General features: G+C 45.9%; 1 protein-coding gene across 5 annotated transcripts in view; it reads right to left on the bottom strand.

Annotated features, from left to right (window-relative positions):
- Positions 1–23704, bottom strand: part of ELP1 (elongator acetyltransferase complex subunit 1) — a 127267-nt gene that overhangs the window by 21891 nt on the left and 81672 nt on the right. For all 5 annotated transcript variants that reach the window (XR_004374475.2, XM_075067448.1, XM_032786286.2 and 2 more), the window contains 12 exons: positions 22963–23041; positions 20416–20495; positions 16709–16846; positions 15479–15564; positions 14555–14703; positions 12873–12996; positions 10247–10344; positions 9315–9516; positions 6893–6954; positions 6109–6171; positions 5946–6006; positions 4474–4587 (listed from right to left, as the gene is read on the bottom strand). Coding sequence is in view for 4 of the 5 variants with exons in the window: in XM_075067448.1 (XP_074923549.1) it covers positions 4474–4587; positions 5946–6006; positions 6109–6171; positions 6893–6954; positions 9315–9516; positions 10247–10344; positions 12873–12996; positions 14555–14703; positions 15479–15564; positions 16709–16846; positions 20416–20495; positions 22963–23041 (1256 nt within the window). In the remaining variant the exon portion in view is untranslated. The remainder of the gene's footprint in view (positions 1–4473; positions 4588–5945; positions 6007–6108; positions 6172–6892; positions 6955–9314; positions 9517–10246; positions 10345–12872; positions 12997–14554; positions 14704–15478; positions 15565–16708; positions 16847–20415; positions 20496–22962; positions 23042–23704) is intronic.

The raw sequence follows: 23704 nt of genomic DNA, 5'->3' as shown, positions 1-23704 counted from the left end.
AACTCCTCATGAGAAGGGTTCCTGAAGAGGAACGGGGCAGTTGATTGAATATTCCACATCAACCACCTCTAGATTCCATTTTTCTGAAGTGATGTGCTTCCAGGCAGACAAGAAGTGGGATAATCAGTCCCCGAAAGGGGGATGGATGGTAGACAGCAGAGGATCTGGGGAAATAGGTTGCTCAGTTCTCTTGACCACATTGTCAAAACTGTCTGTTAGAAGGAGGTGCTGACTGGGTAGTGGTAGAGGGATGGTCCCCTTTTGTGAGGTTTGGATCTCCCCCTGAAAGGCTCCGAAGGCCTAGAAGAGGCCTGCTGTGGGTGATATTGGAACCATCAGGAAGGCTGTGTGTTTGAGATCTGCTACAAAGGAGACCATGTGGAACTTCAACTTCTTGAGATATTTATTGAGGCCACACTGGTCTAGGATGGATCTGAGGCCCTCTTTGGCCTTCAGGATAGGAAATATTAGGAATAAAACCCTTTTCCCCTCATATCTTGAGCTTCCCCTATGGCCCCTATGCATAGAGAGGTTTCCACCTCCTGGATGAGATGCTCATGAGAAGGGTCCCTGTAGAGGGAAGGGAGTGGAAGGGAAGGAGGAAGTGAGGAAAACTGCAGGGTGTAACCAGTGTTACGGTGTTGAGCACCCAATGATCAAAGGTCACCTGGATCCATGCACTGAGGAAATGGTTCAGAAACGAATGGGGGAATGGATCCTGAGGCCAGACTGGAACACTGTCCTCGGGCATACCCTCAAAATACCTGCCATGGGCCCTCTGGATGATGCGTGGGGCCTGACAGGGCAGCCGAGGAGGACGGGGTGGGTCAGTAGGGTTTAAAGCCTCTGTCTCTTTTCTTCTAGGAGCTCTGCCACACAAAGAGGCGGACCCAAAAATCTAGGCGGTGGAAGTAGCCGGAAATGTTTCCTAGAGGCCTTTGGTGGGTAAGGCTCAAAAAGCAAAGTGTGGCACAGGAATCTTTCAGGCCATGCAGCCTGGTATGTCTGCTCTGAAAGCAGAGCAGTGCCCTCAAATAGGAGGTCCTGAATAGACTGCTGCACCTTCTGAGATGGCCCTGAGGATGGCTGCCATGAACTGCATCGCATGGACACTGTGGGAGCCATAGATCTGGCCGCTGAATTGGCCACATCCATCGCTACCTGGAGAGGGGCTCTGGCCACTGGCTTGCTCTCCTCCAAGATGGATGCAAATTCTTGTCTGAGCTCCTGTGGCAGGGAGTCCCAGATATTATAATCAAGGCTGCGAATCATTCACGGAGATCACGGAAAGTCACGGCTTCCATGACTTTCTGTGACCTCCATGAATCTTGCAATGCTGACCCCAAGACCAGACCAGCAGCTAGGAAGCCTAGGGCCCAGCCGCTGGTCTGGCAGCCCCAGGCAGCTGGTCCCTGGCACTGCCCCAGAGCAGCAATCCGGGACCAGCAGTGGTAGCGGGGGCCCCGGGCATCAACTCCACATTGGTGCACATAACAAAATTCATGTGGCGGGGTGGGGATGAGGGGTTTGGAGTGTGGGAGGGGGCTCAGGGCTGGGGCAGAGGGTTGGGTGCAGGGGGTGAGGGCTCTAGCTGGGGGTGCAGGCTCTGGGGTGGGGCCAGGGATGATGGATTTCTGGTGCAGGCTGCCCCAGGGCTGCAGTGGGGAAAGGGGACTCCCCACAGCCCTCTCTCACCACAGCAGCTTGGGGTCGGGGGAGAGGCGCCTCTCCCTTGCCGCGGCAGCTCCACTGGAGGTGGGCTGGGCCGAGGGAGGGACTCCTCTCCCCTGGCCAAGGCAGGTCCCCGCCGCAGCTCTGAGCCCCTGTGCAGAGCTTAACAGGCAGCTGCATGGCCATGCAGCTTAGAGGAAACTTAAGTCAGAGCTTCTCACTGTTGGCTATGATGGGGGGCCAGGGAGCAGTGCCAGATGGAAGAGATCAGTGTCGAGACAGTGGAGAGTGACATGGAGTCAGGGATCAAGGCGTCGGAGACTGGTGCCGAAGGGTTGGTGATTGGCGCTGCAGCGTCAGCAACTGGTGCCGAGAGGACAACCAGTATTAGAGAGACTGAGATGGACGTCTCTGGGGCTGCGGTGTTGTCAACTGGTGCCAGGCCTCTGGGGACTTGCGTTGGCCCAGTCACCATTGCAGTGGGCCCATGGTGGGCTTCCCTTTGGAAGGGGGTGCCTTCACTGACTCTGCAGCTGGAGACAAGACCGGTGGTGTGGGTGGCACTGGTAGAGCCAAGAAGTCTCTGGTCACCTGAAACACCTCTGATGTTGAAAGCACCACCAGGTGTAAGGGTTCCCTACCGCTCCGGGGTTTCAGAGGTGGTTCCCTTACTAGGCTTGGAGCCCTGGTGGAGAGGCTGCCTCTTGCCACTCTAAAGAGAGCAAATGGCCCGACATGGGTCCTTTGCCTGCACCGCTTCGTCGTCTTTCTTTAGCACAGGGAAGCGCCCTCGATCTGTGCGCTGCTTCCTGCATGACTTGCTCGACAACAGTGATGGTGAATGGTGCTGAGGTGAGCCTGGTGCCAGTGGAGCACTCTGTACTGATATCAGAGTGGGATGGTTCTGAGGATGGTCTAATTGCTGCCTTCATCAGCAAGGCTTCTGGATGGATCTCTGTGTCCTCGACCTGAAGCCCTTACAAATTCTGTACTTGTCTTTGATGTGCATCTTCCCCAGACACTTTAAACAGCTTGTGTGGGAGTTGCTGACTGGCATAGGTTTGTGACAGGTGGAACACAGTTTGAAGCCAGGAGAATAGAGCACAAAATGTCCCTGAAGAGACTACTAACTATCTGAACTTAACTAACTACTAACACTAAGAAATGACTACGTACAAGAACTATAGAAGAAAAACCACTAGGCACACTTGCTATTGTAAAGGAGAAAGGCGTTCCAGCAACCGTCATGGGCAGTAAGAAGGAACTGAGAGAGCGCATGGATAGTAAGAAGAAACTGGGGGAGCCTCATATAAGAGCACGAGTGCGGGACTCCAGGGGGCGCCAGAGTTGGCCCTACGGATTCTTTAAGGCAAAAAATCTCTGGCAGCCACGCACGCACACACCTAACATGGAACCGACATAAGCAAGCACTCGAAGAAGAATAAATGGACATGCAATCGCTCTGCCTCTATCTTTGAAAAGGTATTAAGAGGCAGCTGGGCCACACTTCCTTCTCTGCCCTCATCTGGGAGCACTAGGAGCTGCACTCCACAGATGTAGGCCAGTGGACACCACTTTACAGTCTCCAGTTCATAGGTGTGTGCACACAGGGACACAGACTCAAAGAAAGAGGAGTAGCTTTCTTTTAAAATAATCACCATGGGCTTCCCTGAACTGGCAAAAGAGAAGTGAACCAGAAACCTGACCTCTAACAGGTGCTCTACAATGCAACGTGCGTCCAGATCATGACTAAACCCCAACTGGCCAGCGTGGAAAGGAAATTATGGACCTTTCCTGTGGGGCTTTTACATGTATGTGGAAGTGTATAACTCAGGAAAGCTGCCGCACTGACAGCTCTGTAGAAGAAAAAATTTAAATTGTAAAGCAGGAAATGCGAAGATTTCAAAGTGAATAAAATCAACAGGTCACATTCTAATTCTCTGACTCTTGTAAAAAATCTTTTTTATAAGAAATATAAAACCAGAAGGCAGGGGCTTGGGGCAGCAAGCCGTGGGAGGCGCTCTGTTGGTCGCCGTGAGGGTGGCAGGCAAGCTGCCTTCGGCGGCGTTCCTGCGGAGGGTCCGCTGGTCCCGCGGCTTCGGAGGAAGGCAGCCTGCCTGCCGTGCTTGGGGCGACAAAATGCCTAGAGCTGCCCCTGCCAGAAGGCCACTCACAAGCTACAGCAGACCCCAGCGACATTAGGGCATAAGGAGAGCACAAGAAGACTGTTTGGCTTAGAAAAGAGATGACTAAGGGGGGATATAATAGAGGTCTACAAAATCATGAATGATGAGGACAAAGTGAACAAGGAAGTGTTATTTACTCCTTCAGGTAACACAAGAATCAGGAGTCACCCAATGACATTAATAGGCAGCAGGTTTAAAACAAAAGGAAGCATTTCATCACACAATGCATAGTTGACCTGTGAACTCGTTGCCAGGGGGTGTTGTGAAGGCCAAAAAACTAGGTTAAAAAAGAATTAAATAAGGTCATGGAAGATAAGTCCATCAATGGCTATTAGCCAAGATGGACAGGGACACAGCCCCTTGTTCTGGGTGCCTAAGTCTCTGACTGCCAGAAGCCGGGAATCGATGATTGCCGTGTTCTGTTCACTCCCTCTGAAGCACCTGGCACTGGCCACTGTCAGAAGATGGGATACTGGGCTAGAGGGACCATTGGTCTGACCCACTATAGCCATTCTTATGCGCCTATGAGGAAACCACATCATTGGTGTTTTCAGGAATTCATTAAGACATCACTAGTTATTGACACTAGAGCACCTACATTGGTTCAAAAACATACCCAGTAGCCCTTGGCGGGCTTGCTCATTCAGTTCTCGAACCACCAGGAGGCGCTTTCTGTGGCGAGTGAATGTTGTTTTCTGAGAATCCAGAAACATCAAATAATTTCTCTGGGCTGCAGAGAGAGCAGATGGTGTTAGGTTCAGGCCAAAGAGAAATAAGCACATTCTAAACTTTTAAACCCTCTTTCAATTCCGTTTGGAAGCAGTGCTAGAGTCAACACATGTTTGTATTGTTAACATGTGCTGTGTTAGTTTTCTGAAGCCTAGGAGCCCAGCACAGTGGGGGCAGAACTGTTCAGGAATCACATAGGATAGATTGAAATTCCAAGCTTAAAATAAGTCAGCAGGAGCCTGAAGATAGTTTGCTAAACCCAGAGTGCCAAAGGCATCCATGTGCCTAGCCTGGCGTTTAGAAGCATAACTTGAGGCTCCTGTTTTAAGGCTCGTGGCCACAGTAGTACTGACTCTTCTTCTGTTCCCCCCCCTGTCATTAAGATGGTTCAGGAGAACAGAGCAGCCAACTCCCAGCCCCAACACCAAGAGAAGGAGAATTCTCCAGCAATATCAGCCCGGCCTTCCTTTAGCCCTCGAAGCAGCAGAGGGAAGGCTAAGCCACTTTGAAACTCCTCCACAGAGAAGCTCCATATACATACACTTTCCTTGCATACAGCTCTGCACTTCCTTTACTAACCAACAATACTCCTACTTTTCCAGCTTGACTCTTCCCCATGCACATAAATCCCATCACACAGCATTGATGTCTGGGCAAATTTTGCCACTGATCTCAAGGAGGGCAACACTGAGTCAAAAATGCTTGTCACGTTGCTGCATGCTAAGCTGTGCTGAGCAGAGTCAGATGTAAACATGTAACCCACACACCTCCTGGGGCTGGTGCTTTGTCCTATCTAGTGGCACCGAGACCACTGAGAGAGAGATTAATGAGTCTGCTACAGCCTTAGCTAGTGGTCATGTGGCTTTTAGCTCTGGCAGTAGACGCTCATGTATTTAACTCCAGAGGTCCCAGGTTCAATCCCGTCCACCGACGAACGGGGTCTGTCGGTGTTACACAGGGGGGCTCATCTGGGATTTCAGCTGGGAAGTCTCTGAAGTTCGGGACATACTTCCTCAGCTAGGGGAAGTATGTAACCCCACACCTCCTGGGCGTGGTGTTCTGTCCCATCTAGTGGCACCAAGACCACTTAGAGAGAGATATTAATGCGTCTGCTCTACAGCCTTAGCTAAAGGCTTTTAGCTCATGCAGTAGAGGCTCATGTATTTAGCTCCAGAGGTCCCCGGTTCAATCCTGCCCACCGTCGGTGTTACAAGTAGCCATCCACTTGTAACTAGGCAGAGCCAATAAAACACCTTCCAAACATCTTCTGATTCCAGGTCTCATGACATTCCCTAGGACTCCATACCAAACAAGGAGAGAGCCCCCCGCATGGAGGACTCCTCACAATAAGAAACTCACCTTCTAGGATAGCAGGTTTGAAGTTGGTCTCCAGAATGTCTAGTCTGCTGTATTTGTGAATCTGGGGAGAGAGCAAGGTGAGGAAGTGGAGAGTTCTTTCAGGAGATAGACACACACAGTCTTACCCTAGGAACTCTCTAGGAGTACTTTGGAATGTCCTTACTAGTCTTAAGGCTTCTTCCCAGATGCTCCCTTCCAAGAGCAGGAGCACAGCCTCTTCGTAGTCCTGGGGAAAGGAGACCAAGGACGCAGTGGTTACTGTCCTACAATCAAGCGTTACCTCTGGCATGGGGCATTGGACTCCTGGATTGCAACCGCTCAAGCACAGCTACCATCACAACTGTACTGCAGTCAGTGCCAGGAAATCCTGCCTGAAGCCATCTACATATTTTCAGCATAAGGACATCTTAACTCCAAGTTTTGTTGATTTTCTCCTCCACTATCCCCCCTGTCATCCCAAAACCTAACCTGGCCATGCCAGGGCTAGCATCACTCCTGGGCAGTCGCTCACTCCACAGGCATGTGAGAAGAGAGACTGGCTTCAAGTTCCTTACAGCAGAGGGCAAAAATCAAGTCTACTTAAGTGTCTGCACAAGTGTGATTTAAACTGCAACACATCCAGTGCCAGTATTCTTCAATAGCTATTGCAGCAGCAGACACCGACGTGTTCCTTTCAGGACTTTTGGCAGCCAACTGAAATGTATTAAACCCAGCTCAACCATACCCCTAGTAAGTCCCCCCATAAACACTGGGGAGCACACCACAGGCTTTGTTGTCCTGTCCTATAGCTTCTGCTTAGCTTCTATTCAGCCCCAGGCTGGTTAATCTTTTTGTCAGAGATGCCCAAACAGAGAGGGTCTATATGACAGTGAGGGGACATAAGCCCTGGGTCGAGAGACTGGTACGAGGGCAGGCAGAAGGGAAGGTGTCACCAGGGTGCACGGTACCTGTGCATACTGCTCCAGGAGTATGGCTGCCTCAGCATGTTTCCTCTGTTCAACTAGTTTTCCTAGAGAAGAAGGACAGAATTAAGCATTTCAGGAATAGTTGGAGTTTGGGTCCAGTCAAGAGACCTGATCTAAAAGTGAAGGGTGCCCACCATTGGGGCTAATGAACCTGCAGTGTCAGTCTGTAGCATCCATGAGCCCACTAATACTAATTCTTCTGGCTGGCTGAAGGAAGCCTGTTTGCATCCATCTTCCCTGTGCCCAGGGGAGAGAGAGAATTAACATGTGTCCGTGTAAGTAATAGCTATGGAGGTTTCCTTTATTTAAACTTGATCCAGACCTTAAAGATCTTGCTCATGCAGAACTTGCCCCAGCCTTCCCACTGCCAACATGAGGTCTGCAGGGATAGTCACCCCTTCTCTGTTCAATGAGTGCTCATCTCTCAGACCAAAAATGGGTGTAAAGGAGAGAGAGGAAAGGCAGCTGTGCCCTGAAAATTCCCCAGCAGCTTCGCCATCTAAACCTCATCACTAATAATCATATACATGACAGGAGAGCCCAACTGACACTGGGGCCCCATGATGTCTGGTGCATCACAAGCAGCCTGCGGTCTGCACACAAAGAGGGGGAACGGAAATGGAAGAGATGAGAAATTACTTTCCCAGGCTCACCTAACAGGTCAGGGGCAGGGCAGGGACCAGAACCCAGGTCTCCTGACTCTCAGCCCTCTGCTCTGCCCCCGGGTCCCAGTGCTGCAATATCCAGTTAAGCTTTTTAGAAAGCTGTTTTCAAACCCACAGCTTCTAATAAGAGTCAAATTTTTAAAAGTCTGAAGGGGCCACTTTGATCATCTCGCCTGCCCTTCTGTGCAGCACAGGCCATAGGACTTCCCTGAATTAACTCCCAACTAAACTGGAGCATCTCTTTAGAAAAGCTCTTGGTTTAAAGCTGCAGGTGATGGAACACTCAGCGTCACTCTTGGTAAGGAGGTCAAATTAGATGATGACAATGGTCCTGTTTGGCACTGAATCTATGACAAAAAATTATTCCAGTGGTGAATTCCCCTCATGGCTCACAATTTATGTCTTACTTCCCGCCACTGGATCTGTCAGACCTCTGTCTGCTGGACGGAGCAGCCCGCCACTGTCACAATCCCGTTCCCTATGCAGGGAGCTGCATTAAGTAACAGGAATAACTACCAATGAGAGAGCAGGCACACAGGAGCCAAGGGCTTCCGGCAAACCAGCAGGGAGGAAGGTGCCCCAGAGCCATGCCACCCTGCTGGGGCCAACCCCACTATATCACAACACACAGTTACATTTACCAGGCCTGTAGGAGGGTGGGGTCTGCAAAGGAGTCATTTTGGTCACATTGTGAGTGGGGAATGGGGGAGCAGATTGTACAGGGACCATTAGACCCACTGATGTGTTATTGGGGCAATTCCTAGAACTGTGGTCCCAAAACTTTTGAGCGTCACACCCCCCTTACCCCTGTCCACCTCCGCCCCCAACCTGCCAAGCCAGGAACAGGGCCACAGCTGGGGGCAGGGACATGGTCAGGGGTAAGGGGCCGAGGATGGGGCCATGGCTGGGGTGGGGGCCGGTAGCCGGGGCCGCGGCCAGGTGCAGCTCCTCTCCCAACCTTGCCCCCAGCTTCAGCTCTAGGCCAGGAACAGAGTGGCACAGGCTGGGGGCTGGTGTGGGGCTGGGAGTGGAGTCATGCCGAGGCTGGGAGTGGGGCTAGGAGCTGGGGAGGCAGCTGGGGGCAGGACCAGAGCTCCGTCTGTCCTCCCCACCCCTCTCCATGGGGCTGCCCAGGTGTTCTTCTGCACCCCGCTAGGGGGACACGCCCCACACTTTGGGGACCTCTGTTCTAGAACAAGCGAACACGCTTCCTTCCACAGCCTTCTCTCTCACAAGCAGTCCTGTATGTGAAGACAGCGCTGAGCCGTACAAGAGCTCTGCTCATTCTCACTAGGCCTGGACGAGACATGGGGCTTCGCTGCTGCAGAACTGTGAGAAAACTAAGTGGTTTTGGCAAAGTGTGTCAGAAGAGAAGTTCGACACACCTCCACCAGAGAAGGATGCAGAAGACAGATCACTGGGATTGTTTGCTCCAGGCTAGTGGTGCATCCAAGGGTATCCCTCCCATGCTGGTCCTGGCTTCTGCAATGAATGACATGCCTTTCCAGCAGCTAAGCACACCAAGCCTGGGTAGGAATGCTGTGAGATGGCATGGCACACCTCTTGGCAATATTTCAGATCTATTCTCTGCCCTTTTTCCCTGAGGATCTTGGCCTCTGAAAAACCTACCCTTCTGCTGCAAAAAGAATCTGAGATTCCCAGTGAAGTGTCAGAAAGTTCCACACTGAACTAGTGACTCTAAATGGCCACCTGTGCTCTGTGCAGCCAATGACTCTTACCTGCCAGGTTCCTTGCAAGCCCAGCCAACTGATCCACCATGTAACCAAGCCGAGAGGCCATGCAGAGGGCCTGCTGCCAGCTGCCACTGCTCAGAAAGGCATCAAGGGCTCTCTCAAATGCACCACAGCGGGCAAAGATCAGTCCAGCCTGCTCATACAGATGCTTCTGGTTCAAGTGCTCCCCAAAGGCACTGCCGACAGCCTGCGAGAGTCAGACAAATAGTGAGAATACAATCATCAGCAGGCCTGAAGAAAGAGAAGCCAAGGAAATTGGTTCTGGTTTAGCTCACAGCAGCCAGCTGGCTCAGGGCTCAAAGCTTGCCCTGGCCAACATCCCAGGGCACAAGAATGCACACGCGCTCTCTCTCACACGTGACAAGAGCACACAGGCATGCACATGTGCATATCACTCTGCGCCTCCTGGGGCTGGGTGTTCTCAGGGCAGCTGTCATGCAGGCAGTGTGAAGCCCACCATGGCAAGATCCCATGAGGCTAAAGCCTCGGTTTGGTTGCAGGGCAGCAGTTCTCTTGCTGCTTAGGATTCCTGCCCATAACAGGTCAGTTATTGCACAGGCTGCAGGGTGATATCAGAAGGGCAATGGGTGGGTGGCAGATCTCTCAGGGAACACATAGGGGGGCAGGAACAGCAATGCTGTAAAGGATTGGGATCTGAGCAGCAGCCCCCCAAATGAGGGGGACGGGGAGCATTGCAGACACTTCTCATTATTAACATCCCCTCCCCCACCCACCGAGGGGCAGTAAGAACAGCTGCTGCTCACCATTAAACAAAATAAAACAGTTTGGAAGTGCAGTGCAGAGAACAGGAGTTCCTGGTTTCAAGCATTCCATATTAACCCCTTGCAGCCAACAGGGGCCAGCTTTCCATGAGCACAGCAGAACCACTCCCTAGGTTCACAGCACAGGTCACGCACCTTGTGTTCTGGAGTATCAGGTGGATACAACTTCAGGGCTTCATTATACAGATTCTGATCCTTCACCAAGTTGAGAAATTCAGAGAAGTGCTCTGTACCTGAGGAAACAATTGACTGTCCTCTAGTGGTACAGACACAGCACGGCAGGCTACACAACTCTCACCAGTTCACTTGCGCTGCAGGAAAGGCTGGCTGGTTGAGCTTTGGGCCATAGCACAACTTACCAACTACACCAGTGATACTCAGCCTGCGGCTCGCAGGCCACAAGGGGCTCTTTGCAGCACATGATATTAAAACACTGTGATTGAATTATTATCCAATCAGGATGCTTTTACTATGGTATTAACTAGGGCTGTCAAGCTATTAAAAAAATTCATTGCATGATTAATCACACTGTTAAACAATAATAGAATACCATGTATTTAAATATTTTGGATGTTTTCTACATATTCAAATATACTGATTTCAATGACAACACAGAATACAAAGTGCACAGTGTTCACTTTATATTTATTTTTGATTACAAGTATTAACACTTGTAAAAAACAAAAGAAATAGTGATTCAGTTAACCTCATACAAATACTGTAGTGCAATCTCTTTATCACGAAAGTTGAACTTACAAATGTAGAATTTTGTACAAAAAACCTGCATTCAAAAAATAAAACAATGTAAAACTTTAGCGCCTACAAGTCCACTCAGTCCTACTTCTTGGCCAGCCAAACAAGTTTCGTTACAATTTGCAGGAGATAATGCTACCTGCTTCTTGTTTACAACATCACTTGAAGTGAGAACACGCATTCTCATGGCACTGTTGCAGCCAGCGTCACAAGATATTTATGTGCCAGATGTGCTAAAGATTCATATGTCCTTTCATGCTTCAACCACTATTCCAGGGGACAAGTGTCCATGCTGATGATGGGTTCTGCTCGATAATGATCCAAAGCAGTGCGGACCGACATACGTTCATTTTCACTATCCGAGTCAGATGCCACTAGCATCTTTTTCTTTCTTTTTTGGAGGTTCGGGCCCTGCAGTTTCTGCATTGGAGTGTTGCTCTTTCAAGACTTCTGAAAGCATGCTCCACACCTCGTCCCTCTCAGATTTTGGAAGCCACTTCAGATTCTTAAACCTTGGGTCGAGTTCTGTAGCTATCGTTACAAATCTCATATTGGTACCTTCTCTGCATTTTGTGAATCTGCAGTGAAATTGTTCTTAAAATGAACATGTGCTGGGTCATCATCCGAGACTGCTATAACATGAAATATATGGCAGAATGCGGGTAAAACAGAGCAGGGGACATACAATCCTCTCTCAAGATGTTCAGTCTCAAATTTAATTAACACATTGTTTTAATGAGCTTCATCAGCATGGAAACGTGTCCTCTGGAATGATGGCCAAAGCATGAAGGGGCATACAAATGTTTAGCATATCTGGCACGTAAACACCTTGCAGCGCCAGTTACAAAAATGCCATGCAAATGCCTGTTCTCATTTTCTGGGGACATTGTAAATAAGAGGACAGCATTATCTCCTGTCAATGTAAACAAACTTGTTTGTCTTAGTGATTGGCTGAAGAAGAAATAGGACTGAGTGGACTTGTAGGCTCTGAAGCTGTACATTGTTTTGTTTGAGTGCAATTATGTAACAAAAAAAAAATCTATATTTGTAAGTTGCACTTTTACAACAAAGAGCTTGCACTCTAGTACTTTTATGAGGTGAACTGAAAAATACTATTTCTTTTATAATTTTTGCAGTGCAAATATTTGTAATAAAAAATAATATACACTTTGATTTCAATTATAACACAGAATACAATGTATATAAGAAAATGTAGAAAAAATCCAAACTATTTAATACATTTCAATTGGTATTCTATTGTTTAACAGCACAATTTTTTTTAATTGTGATTAATATTTTGAGTTAATTTTGTGAGTTAACTGCGCCCTAGTATTAACCAATTGTAGTTGATGAAATAATACTTCGTCAGTCATTTTGCTGTAAGAAGTGTGTGTGTATGTGTAAGTTAAACATGTCCTCTGTCATACTGTTTAAATATGAATCTATAGTACTACAGTAAATGACACGACGACTTCACACTCCTGTGTTGATCACTAATTTGGCTCCTGAACCACTGAAATCTGAGTATCACCGAGCTACACCTTACCTTCTGTAGGACATGGGATGCAGGCCTGGTGCCACCACAGCCCATAGGAGCTTTGTCGTAGGAGCAAGGATTGTTTCCTGGCCACACCCTGAACAACAATGAGGTGATCTGAGCCATTCAGGACACAGGAACTAATGACTGTGCCATTATTTCAGCCACACAACGCCATCTCTGCATGCCCACAACAAACAGAACCTAATGATCAACTTGCTTCCTTTACGAGCCACATTTACAACAGAACTTGCGCTTCAGCAAAAGAGCCCTCCATAAAAAGTGTCTTTCCAAAGCAAGGTATAAAATCAAGTAATGAAGTGAATCTGCGCAACAGCAACAAAGCTAAACAAGGATCCCACACTGGCTTCCTGTGACATTGATTTTCTTTTTACCCTATTTTGTAGAAGGTGGTGAAATGCTATAACAGAGAATCATGTCCCAGAGACACAATACATGCAGGGCACTTACCACATTTGCTGAGGTGACAGAGTGCCTTCTTGTACCTTTTCAGGTATTTGTCAATAGTGTAGTGTTGATAGTTGGTTTCCATTTTCCGGAGGGTGTTTAAGAATGGCAGGTACTCCTTAGGGTCCTGCAAGGCACATCAGATAACTGCATTGCTTCTTATATGTCAAACTGCTCAGTCAAATATTACCCTGGCAACTGCATCTCCCTCAACTTGCAGCCCATAATCAGCAAGGAAAGCTGGAACTATCAATCAAATCTGCTAGCTTGAGAGTTACTAAATATCACTCCCTCTGGATGGTTTATGGCAGTGACTCTCAACCTTCCCAGACTACTATACTCCTTTCAGGAGGGAAGGAGGAGGGATAGTTCAGTGGTTTGAGCATTGGCCTGCTAAACCCAAGGTTGTGAGCTCAATCCTTGAGGAGGCCACTTAGGGATCTGGGGCAAAAATCAGTACTTGGTCCTGCTAGGGAAGGCGGGGGCGGGCTGGACTTGAAGACCTTTCAAGGTCCCTTGCAGTTCTATGAGATAGGTATATTTACAATTACAATTTTTTTTTTAATAGGAGTTGGATTTGTCATGCATGCCCCCAAGTTTCAGCTCAACTTAAAAACTACTTGCTTACAAAATCAGACATAAAAATACAAAAAAGTGTCACAGCACATTAGTACTGAAAAATTGCTGACTTTCTCATTTTACCATATCGTTATAAAATACAGCAATTGGAATATAAATACTGTACATACATTTCGGAATACAGAGCAATATAAACAAGTCATTGTCTGCATGAAATGTTAGTTTGTATAGACTTCGCTAATGCTTTTTATGTAGCCTGTTGTAAAACTAGGCAAATATCTAGATGAGTTGATGTACCACTGGTTTCGAACCACTGGTTTATGGTTTTAGGCCCTTCTAGCTAGTTCATTACTGGCTTTGAGATTTGAAAATTAACTCCGCAGCATGTCACGGGCAGACAAAGGATGGCTCTATTTTCAGTTTATGATTGTGTTAATTTTTGACATCCTGACAATATTCATCAAAACTGTTTCCTTCTCTGCCTCGTCTGACTTTTTGCCAGAGAGTGGATATTCCAGAATCTCACATTTCATTTTAAAAAAGTGTTTCCTGCCTTAACGGTTGGGAAGAAACCCGTAACACTATAAAGGGTGTTTTTACTTGAGGGCCAGCGGCAGCTCCTTCCCTGATGTTGGGGATCTCTATGAAGTACCAGCCAATTCAGAAACAAAGTGTCTCGTAAACGAAACCCAACTGGAAAATTCACAAGCACACATGCTGTCACTCAGCTGAGATCACTGTACACCACGTACCTGATCATCTCAAAAGCACAGAAGTGGAGAGCCAAGATTTCTACACCTCCCTCCAGAGACTTCACTAGTGGCACAAAGTCAGCACTCCATTAACTCTGCACTCCAAGGACAGAGCACCCTTGCCCCAGGGAGGGTGTATTCCCCAAACCTGAGCAGGTGGTTTCCCAAACAGTGCTGAGGAGACAGTCAGGAGCCGGGAGGCTGGCCTGTGAGGGCGCTCGGACTTTAGGGCTGGAAGATGGGTGTCTGGACTGGTACAGAGTTATGGTTCAGAAACAACATGTCAGCTGATCCACCTTTGAAACTTTGGTAATTTTGTTTTAAAAATTAGAAAGCGATAAGAACAGTAGTGACCTTCTGAGACTTCTCTGCCACCATGACAACCAAATCAAAGTCGTATGTGCCCAGGGAGTGATCATACAGTTCATTGACGTCAACCAGAAAGAGCAGATACTTCAACGCTGCTTCTGCAGTCACCCCCTCAGCTGCTGGCGAAACAGTCTCTGTAATCATGGGAAACAGAGCCATCAAAAATCACTTGTACCTTGCACCAATCAAAGGCTGCTCCTGTGAGCTCCAGGCACACCACGAGAAAGCATGCTCACTTAGCTCACTAGAAACAGCACGGTCTGATTTCAGAGACAGACTGGCAGTCCCCCTGCTCTAACGATTCATAGAATCATAGAATATCAGGGTTGGAAGGGACCTCAGGATGTCATCTAGTCCAACCCCCTGCTCAAAGCAGGACCAACCTCAACTAAATCATCCCGTTCAGTCTTGTGCTTGAAAGAGGGGATGCCTGCCTCAGCTATTCAAGTAGTAACCTGAACAGCAGCATGGCAGTCTTCAGGGCCTAGCCTGAACCAAGGGATAACACAACTTGCATCCTGCTTATATCACTGCAGAATGACATCACGTGTGCCACGCTGAGGGACCAGCGACAGGCAGGGACACACTGAACACCCATGCAAAAAACCGGGATCAAGGAGGCAGCTAAATCACCCATACTCATTCACGGATATGATTAACCAATCCCTGACTACAGAATAATGATCATACCACCAGGCAACAGTAACCATATGTGACTCCGTCTCTTCCGTGCTATTTCATTGTGACAGCTAACTTCATAGACTCTGAACTGAACTTTGTGAGGCCTGGACAAATTTCTGTTATTCAGAGTCAAAAACCAGGGGTAAATAATGCTAATAATCAGAACTACTGTGAACTCTCCCCAGGTGTGCAGCTCTTTACTTGCCATCTGAACTAGGAGCACTGTACCTCGCAGCTCGTGCACTTTTTGAAGGGCAATTTCCAGTTCTGGGGTGCTTTTCTTCACATGAGATGTCAGTATTGAAAGACAGTATCTGAGGGAAACAGACAACAAGAAACAAAACAAGAAACCAATCAGAATGAGAAGATCAACAATCTACAGTAGAACCTCAGAGTTACGAACACAAGAATTACCAGTCAACCACACACCTCATTTGAAACCAGAAAACACACAGCTGGGCAGCAGCAAAGACAAAGGGAAGAGGGGGGGAGAGAGGCAAGTACAGTATATTATTATGTTAAACACAAGCTACTAAAAAAATAAAGGGAAAGTTTAACCTTGTCAGATCTTTTCATTAAGGAAACTGTTTTTGTGCTTGTTTCATTTAAAGTAAGATGGTTAAAAGCACCACTCTTCTTCTGCATGATAAAGTTTCAAAGCTCTACTAATTCAATGTTCAACGTCTGAAAGAACAACCATAACGTTTTGTTCAGAGTTACAAACTACCTCAATTCCCAAGCTGTTCTTAACTCTGAGGTTCTACTGTATTTTTTAAAAGCAGCAAAGAGTCCTGTGGCACCTTATAGACTAACAGACATATTGGAGCATTAGCTTTCATGGGTGAATACCCACTTCGTCGGATGCATGTGTATTTTTTAAGTTTTATTATTGAATATTTTACTGTAGTCTTTGCTTTAATGGAAGGGTTGGGATTTGGGGATTTTGTTTTTTATTTGAAAAGAATGAAGGGTGAAGAACATATCAAGGAGGAACATTTTGCCTGGGATGATCCCTGGGATATAGTACATGTATAAACTCTGATGATATGCCTTAATTAAAACAGAGAACTAGCTTCCTCATCACATCAGCCTTTACCTTTGGACGACAGAACCGAGAGCAACTTACTAAAACTAGTCAACTTTTTTTTTTTTTAAAACAAAGTTTATTGTTGAAAAATGGCCTTTTTTCTGAAGTAAAATTTTTCACCAAAACATTTTCCCCACTGTCAAAAATTGATTTTTTTGTTAAAAGTTTTAAATATGAAATATTAAATATGAAAAGCTAATTGTCAATAAGTGAAAAGAGTCTTACATTTTCAGATTTAAAAAAAGAAAAAAGAAAAATAGGGCTTCACGTCAAACCCTCTGAAATTACATTTTTTCTTACTTTTTAGCCAGCTCTAAAAAATGACTTTCTATTACTGTTCTGTTCTAAATTGCAGATGGCATTTTACTTACTTTTGAGGATTGATGTTTTCCATGGCAGCTCTCATCGCATCACAGATAAGGTCTACTTTTTTCTGACTAGGACACTGTTGTAGCTGGACGTTGCTGCTAACTGGAGATGGGTACATAGTCTTTGTGAAATCTTCTTCTCTATGAAGAAATATGCACTGTGAATACCAGCGGGGCCCAGTCACAGCCCAGCACAAATACTCGTGCAAGAAGACATATACAGTGACTCCTCACTTAACATTGTAGGTATGTTCCTGAAAAATACAACTTTATGAGAAACGATGTTAAGCAAATCCAAGAATTAATGTAAATGGGGGGGTTAAGTTTTGGGGAAATTTTTTTCACCAGACAAAAGATATTATATACATATACAGTATAAGCTTTAAACAATTTTAAATAAACAGTTTAATATTGTACACGGCAATGAATGACTGTGAAGCTTGGTTGAGGTGGTGAAGTCAGAGGGTGGGATATTTTCCAGGGAATGCCTTGCTGCTAAATGATGAACTAGCACTTGGCTGAGCCCTCAAGGTTAATATGCTGTTGTTAATGTAGCCTCACACTCTACAAGCAGCACGGACTTGAGACAGAAGGGAGGAAACACAATAGATGCAGGGTAGTAGCTGCAAACACTTCCCTGCAAAAACTGAACATAATGCTGAGCCCACACTATCCAGCTGGAATGCACCACTCCCTCCTCCTGAGAGCACGTGCACAGCTGCTGACTTTCCGAAGTGCTGGGGGGTGCGCACAAGTGAGAGAGAGCAATGTGCATTGCCCCTTTAAGTACGCTGACCCCACTTCAAGTACACTGCCCTTTTAAGCAGATCAGTTCAGACAGGAAGCAACAGCTTCCAGCAAGCTCCCTACTTTCTGTCCCTGAGCCCTGTCCCGCTCCTCTGCTTTGTGGAGAAGGGGTACAGAGTCGGGGAGCGAGAGCAGGGGGACATCCTGATATCAGCACCCCTCTCCCCCACCAAGCAGGAAGCTCCTGGAGCAGCTCCAAGGCAGAGGGCAGAGAGGGAGGGACAGCTGAACTGCTGCTGGGCAGTTGCCTAGCCGAGCCACATATCTTACGGAGAATTGAGGGGAGCCTCCCCACAAGGAGGGGTGCTCTTCCAGAGAATCCTGCAAGCAGTGGACAAAGCAGGCAGCTGCCAAACGATGTTATAATGGAGCATTGCGCAACTTTAAACGAGCTTGTTCCCCAATAGATCAGCAACGTAACAATAAAACATTAACCGGGACAATGTTAAATGAGGAGTACTGTACAATACTGTAAAATGCACTTTAAGATTACTAGTACTCTCTCTTCTATGTAGTTCCTTATCCTGTCATCATCTGGCACAACTGGAAAGGGCTCAAGAAGTGGATTAATACCCATCATGCACGGTTTGTTCTCTTATCCTGTCCCCAGGGAAACATAAAACTTGATACAGGGCAATAGGCAGACTCCATTTCAAGGTGATTTTTTTTTTCTCAAACAACTGAACACCTCAGGCAGGAGGTGGGGTCAGACATTTCTGACATGAAGATGATTGGCACTTTTGAAAATTAAGCCGTTTGTTTAGGTTCCCAAACAAAGATTTAAGGCTGAGATTTTCAAAATGAGACTCCACACTCTATGTTTAGGCATCTAAAGAAGTGGCCTGATTCTCAGAAGTGCTGAGCAAACCAGCAGCTCCCAGTGACTTCAAAGGGAGCAAATCATACTCAGCCTTTTGAAAAATCACTTGGTCAGGAGCCTGAACAATAATCTAAAACCTTAGAAAAAAAGGGTTTCCTTATTCCCCTCTGCAGTTCCCCACAGGAGACCCCGAAATCAGAGGCCATCAACTACTGAAGCAACTGGTGAGATTTTCTCAAACATTCACATTCACACGGCAAACCAGAAAAAATACAAACTAGGGCTGTCAAGTAATGAAAAACAGTGTGATTAATCACACTGTTAAATAATAATTGAATACCATTTATTTAAATATTTTGGCTGTTTTCTACGTATTCAAATATATTGATTTCAATGACAACACAAAATATAAAGTATACAGTGCTCACTTTATGTTTATTTTTGATTACAAGTATTTGCACTGTAAAAAAAACCCCCCAAAATAGTGATCCAATTCACCTCATACAAGTACTATAGTGCAATCTGTTTATCATAAAAATTGAACTTACAAATGTAGAATTATGTACAAACAAGTTTGTTTACATTTGCAGGAGATAATGCTGCCCACTTCTTGTTTACCATGTAACCTGAAAGTGAGAGCAGGCGTTGTCATGGGACTGTTGTAGCTGGCGTCGCAAGATATTTATGTGCCAGATGTGCTAAAGATTCATGTCCCTTCATGCCTCAACCACCATTCCAGGGGGCATGTGTCCATGCTGATGATGGGTTCTGCTCGACAACAAGCCAAAGCAGAGCAGACTGACACATGTTCATTTTCATTATCTGAGTCAAATGCCACCTGCAGAAAGCTGATTTTCTTTTTTGGTGGTTTGGGTGCTGTAGTTTCTGCATCAGAGTGTTGCTCTTTTAAGACTTCTGAAAGCATGCTCCACACCTCATCCCTCTCAGATTTTGAAAGCCACTTCAGATTCTTAAATCTTGGGTCGAGCGCTGTAGCTATCTTTAGAAATCTCATATTGGTACCTTCTTTGCATTTTGTCAAACCTGCAGTGAAATTGTTCTTAAAATGCACGTGCTGGGTCATCATCTGAGACTGCTATAACATGAAATATATGGCAGAATGTGGGTAAAACAGAGCAGGAGACATACAATTCTCCCCAAGGAGTTCAGTCACAAATTTAATTAACACTTTTTTTTTTTTTTTAACAAGTGTCATCAACATGGAAATATGTCTTCTGGAATGGTGGCCAACGCATGAAGGGGCATACGAATGTTTAGCACATTTGGCATATAAATGCCTTGCGATGCCAGCTATTAATGTGCCATGTAAATACCTGTTCACAGTATCTGGTGACAGTGTAAATAAGAAGAGGGTAGCATTATCTCCTGTCAATGTAAACAAACTTGTTTGTCTTAGCAATTGGCTGAAGAAGAAGTAGGACTGAGTGGAACCGTAGGCCCTGAAGTTTTACATTGTTTTGGTTTTGAGTGCAATTATGTAATAAAAAAAAATCTACAAGTTTTTGTAAGTTGCACTTTCATGATAAAGAGATTGCACTACAGTACTTGTATGCAGTGAATTGAAAAATTCTATTTTATCGTTTTTACAGTGCAAATATCTGTAATCAAAAATAATATACACTTTGATTTCAATTACAACACAGAATACAATGTGTATGAAAATGTAGAACATCCAAAATATTTAATAAATTTCAATTGGTATTCTATTATTTAACAGTGCGTTTAAAACTGCAATGAATCATGGTTAATTTTTTTGAGTTAATGGCTTCAGTTAACTCTTATTAATCAACAGCCCTACTACAAACTGCTACAGCCAAAATGTAAGTCCCCAGATGGCCAAATCAAACCAATAGCCACAAGTGAGTCCATCCTGCTGAATCCCTCTGCCTGGATGGACCAGGCCCACAGCCAGCTAGCCTGGCAGTTGGAAGCAGTCACAATCCACTTGGTCAGACTGAATCTTCTGGTTCTTTGAGATCCAGCCCCCATTCTCCTGCTTCCAGAACAATGATACTGCGGCTTTATTTACCAGGTGTTCTTTTATCAGAAGACCAATACTTACTTCAACTCAGTGAAAAATAAGTTGATGTAGTTCACAGAATCTATTTGTTTTATGAAGGTTTCCACATTTTCCAGAAAAACCTGAAGTGAACAAAACCCTTTCAGTGCTGATGCTGTTACTTACAGGCACATTAACACAAAACACACAGAGCGACTTTTCAAAGGGTCATTTAAATTTGCACATGGGCATATCCAACTCTAAAGCCGAGTTACCTTACTCTTGTCATTTGCACATGCTATAGTTCTTTGCATGCAAACAGTATCCGTCACTCAGATCTGTGCCCCTCTGCTTAAAATCCATCCACATGGATCCACTTGCAGAATTAAGGCCTTAGTAGATACAAACAGCACAGGTTCCACCAGCATTGCTGCCTTCGGCCTCCTCCATTGCCAGGAAAAGCTTCCTCCCCTAATTGGTCAGTGGGATTCTGATGTGGTGTTGACAGAGCTTTATAAACACTGATTACATAAGAATGGTCATGCTGTGTCAGACCAATGGTCCATCTAGCCCAGTATCCTGTCTTCCCATAACACAAGAACTAGGGGTCACCAAATGAAATTAATAGGCAGCAGGTTTAAAACAAATAAAAGGAAGCTCTTCTTCACGCAGTGCACAGTCAACTTGTGGAACTCCTTACCTGAGGAGGTTGAGAAGCCTAAGACTATAACAATGTTTAAAAGGGAACTGGATAAATTCATGGTGGCTAAGTCCATAAATGGCTATTAGCCAGGATGGGTAAAGAATGGTGTCTCTAGCCTCTTTGTCAGAGATGGAGCATGAGATGGAAGGAGAGAGATACACTTGATCATGCCTGTTAGGATTCACTCCCTCTTGGCACTGGCATTGGCCACTGTCTGTAGACAATACTGGGTTAGATGGACCATTGGTCTGACCCAGCATGGCCGTTCGTTATGTTCCGCAGTGGCCAATGCCAGATAGGTGTCCCAGGGAATGAACAGAACAAGGAATCATCAAGTGATCCATCCCCTGTCGCCCATTCCCACGTTCTGGCAGACAGGCGAGACACATCACCTGCATCCTGGGCTAAATTCTAGATATGTCAGGGTTGAAGGGACTCAGGACCTCTAGTCCAACCCCTGCTCAAGCCAGGACAATTCCCAACTAAATCTCCCAGCCAGGGCTTTGTCAAGTCTGACCTTAAAACTCTAGAAGGAGTATTCACCACCATCCTAGGGAACCTATTCAGTGCTTCACCACCTCCAAGTGAAAGTTTTTCCTAATATCCAACGTAAACCTCCCCTACTGCACTTGGACATTGCTCCTGTTCTGTCATCAGGTACCACTGAAACAGTTAGATCCTCCTCTTTGGAAACTCCCTTTCAGTAGTTGAAAGCAGCTATCAGTCCCTTCCAACCTGATATTCTATGATTCTATGAAATCCCCTTTCATTCTTCTCTTTTGCGACTAAACAATCCAATCCTTCAGCTTCCCATATCAGTCAGAGGGGGGGATAGCTCATGGTTTGAGCATTGGCCTGCTAAACCAGGGTGTGAGTTCAGTCCTTAAGGGGACCATTTAGGATCTGAGATTGGTCCTCCTTTGAGTAGGAGGTTGGACTAGATGATCTACTGAGGTCCCTTCCACTAATAATCTATGATTCACTGCTCCACCGCCTATTATTTGTTGCCCCTCCGCTAGACCTTTCCAATTTTTCCACTCATTCTTGTAGTGTGAGGGCCCAAAAGTATACAGTATCCAGATGAGCCTCACCAATGCCGAATGGGGCAATGCTACATCCCTTGATTTGCTGGCAATGTCCCTACTTTTACAGCCCAAAATGCCATTAGCCTTCTTGGCAACAAGGGCACACTGTTGACTCATATCCAGCTTCTCGTCCACTGTAACCCATAGGTCCTTTTCTGCAGAACTGCTGCCTAGCCATTAGGTCCCTAGTGTGTAGCAGTGCATGGGATTCTTTCGTCCTAAGTGCAGGACTCTGCACTTGTCCTTGCTGAACCTCATTAGGTATCTTTTAGCCCAATGCCCAATCCTCTAATTTGTCTAGGTCCCTCTGTATCCTATCTCTACCCTCCAGCATATCTACCACTCCTCCCAGTTTAGCGTCTTCTGCAAACTTGCTGAGAGTGCAGTCCACGCCATCCTCCAAATCATTAATGAAGATACTGAACAAAACCGGCCCCAGGGCTGACCCTTGGTGCACTCTGCTTGATACCAGCTGCCAACTAGACATGGAGCCGTTGATCACTACCCGTTGAGCCCGATGATCTAGCCAGCTTTCTATCCACCTTATAGTCCATTCATCCAGACCATACTTCCTTAACTTGCTGGCAAGAATACTGTGGGAGACCGTATCAAAAGGTTTGCTAAAGTTAAGGAATAACACATCCACTGCTTTTGATGGACCTATCGTAGCCATTGATGGACCTATCTTCCATGAACTTATCTAGTTCTTTTTTGAACCTTGTTACAGTCTTGGCCTTCACAACATCCTCTGGCAAATCCCACACTCCCTGGGAGGCAGAAAAACATGCAAGGGGGGCGGAAACAAGCGCGACTCAAACTTGCCTTGGGATTGTGATCATAAAGAAGGTTGAGGTTGATTCTCAGCTTCCTCATACATTCAAATGCTTCTTTAAACATAAGCCTGTTGGAATGGGTCAAATACAGCAGGTTTTTAGAGAGGAGTGTGCACTACAATCTAATATACACAGGGAGAGAGGGGAACAGTTGCCAGACTATAAATAAACCTCTATGGCTTAATTTTCACTGTCTTCCCTCTGCAAAGAAAGCTGGCTGTGCCCATGCCCAGTTCCTGTCCTGGCCCAGCCAGACATCATACTGGGGTAGCATTTAACCAGGTGTGGGCCTGTTTGAAGAGAGTTACATTTGGGTTTAAAGATAACAGTGTATTGGTCGCAGATAGAGCTGGGCAGATTTTTTTCTGTGAACAGTTTATTTGTCCCACAATTCATTTTTCAGATGAAAAAAATATTTTCACAAATCCAGCAGTTTCAGACACCTAAATGAAATAAATCAGAAAATGTCAATGAACTGTTTGGACTTTCTTGAAGTGAAACTTCTCAAAACTATATTTCACATTGAAATTTGGCCAGGAGTTGTTAAAAAATTTAAAAAAGTAAAACACACCCAAAAGCATAATAAAAAAATTAAATCATTTCATTTTGGAGAGGAAAAAGTGAAAAATTTCAGTTCTAGGTTTAACCCAAAATCATTCCCCCTCTTCCCCGATTTTTTGGTTCAATGGCTGAAAAAACAACTATCCATTCAGCTCTAGTCTCAGGCGCTT

The sequence above is a fragment of the Chelonoidis abingdonii genome, chromosome 6 (genome assembly GCF_003597395.2).
Source record: "Chelonoidis abingdonii isolate Lonesome George chromosome 6, CheloAbing_2.0, whole genome shotgun sequence".
NCBI lineage: Eukaryota > Metazoa > Chordata > Testudines > Testudinidae > Chelonoidis > Chelonoidis abingdonii.
This window is presented reverse-complemented; position numbering and strand designations above follow the sequence as displayed.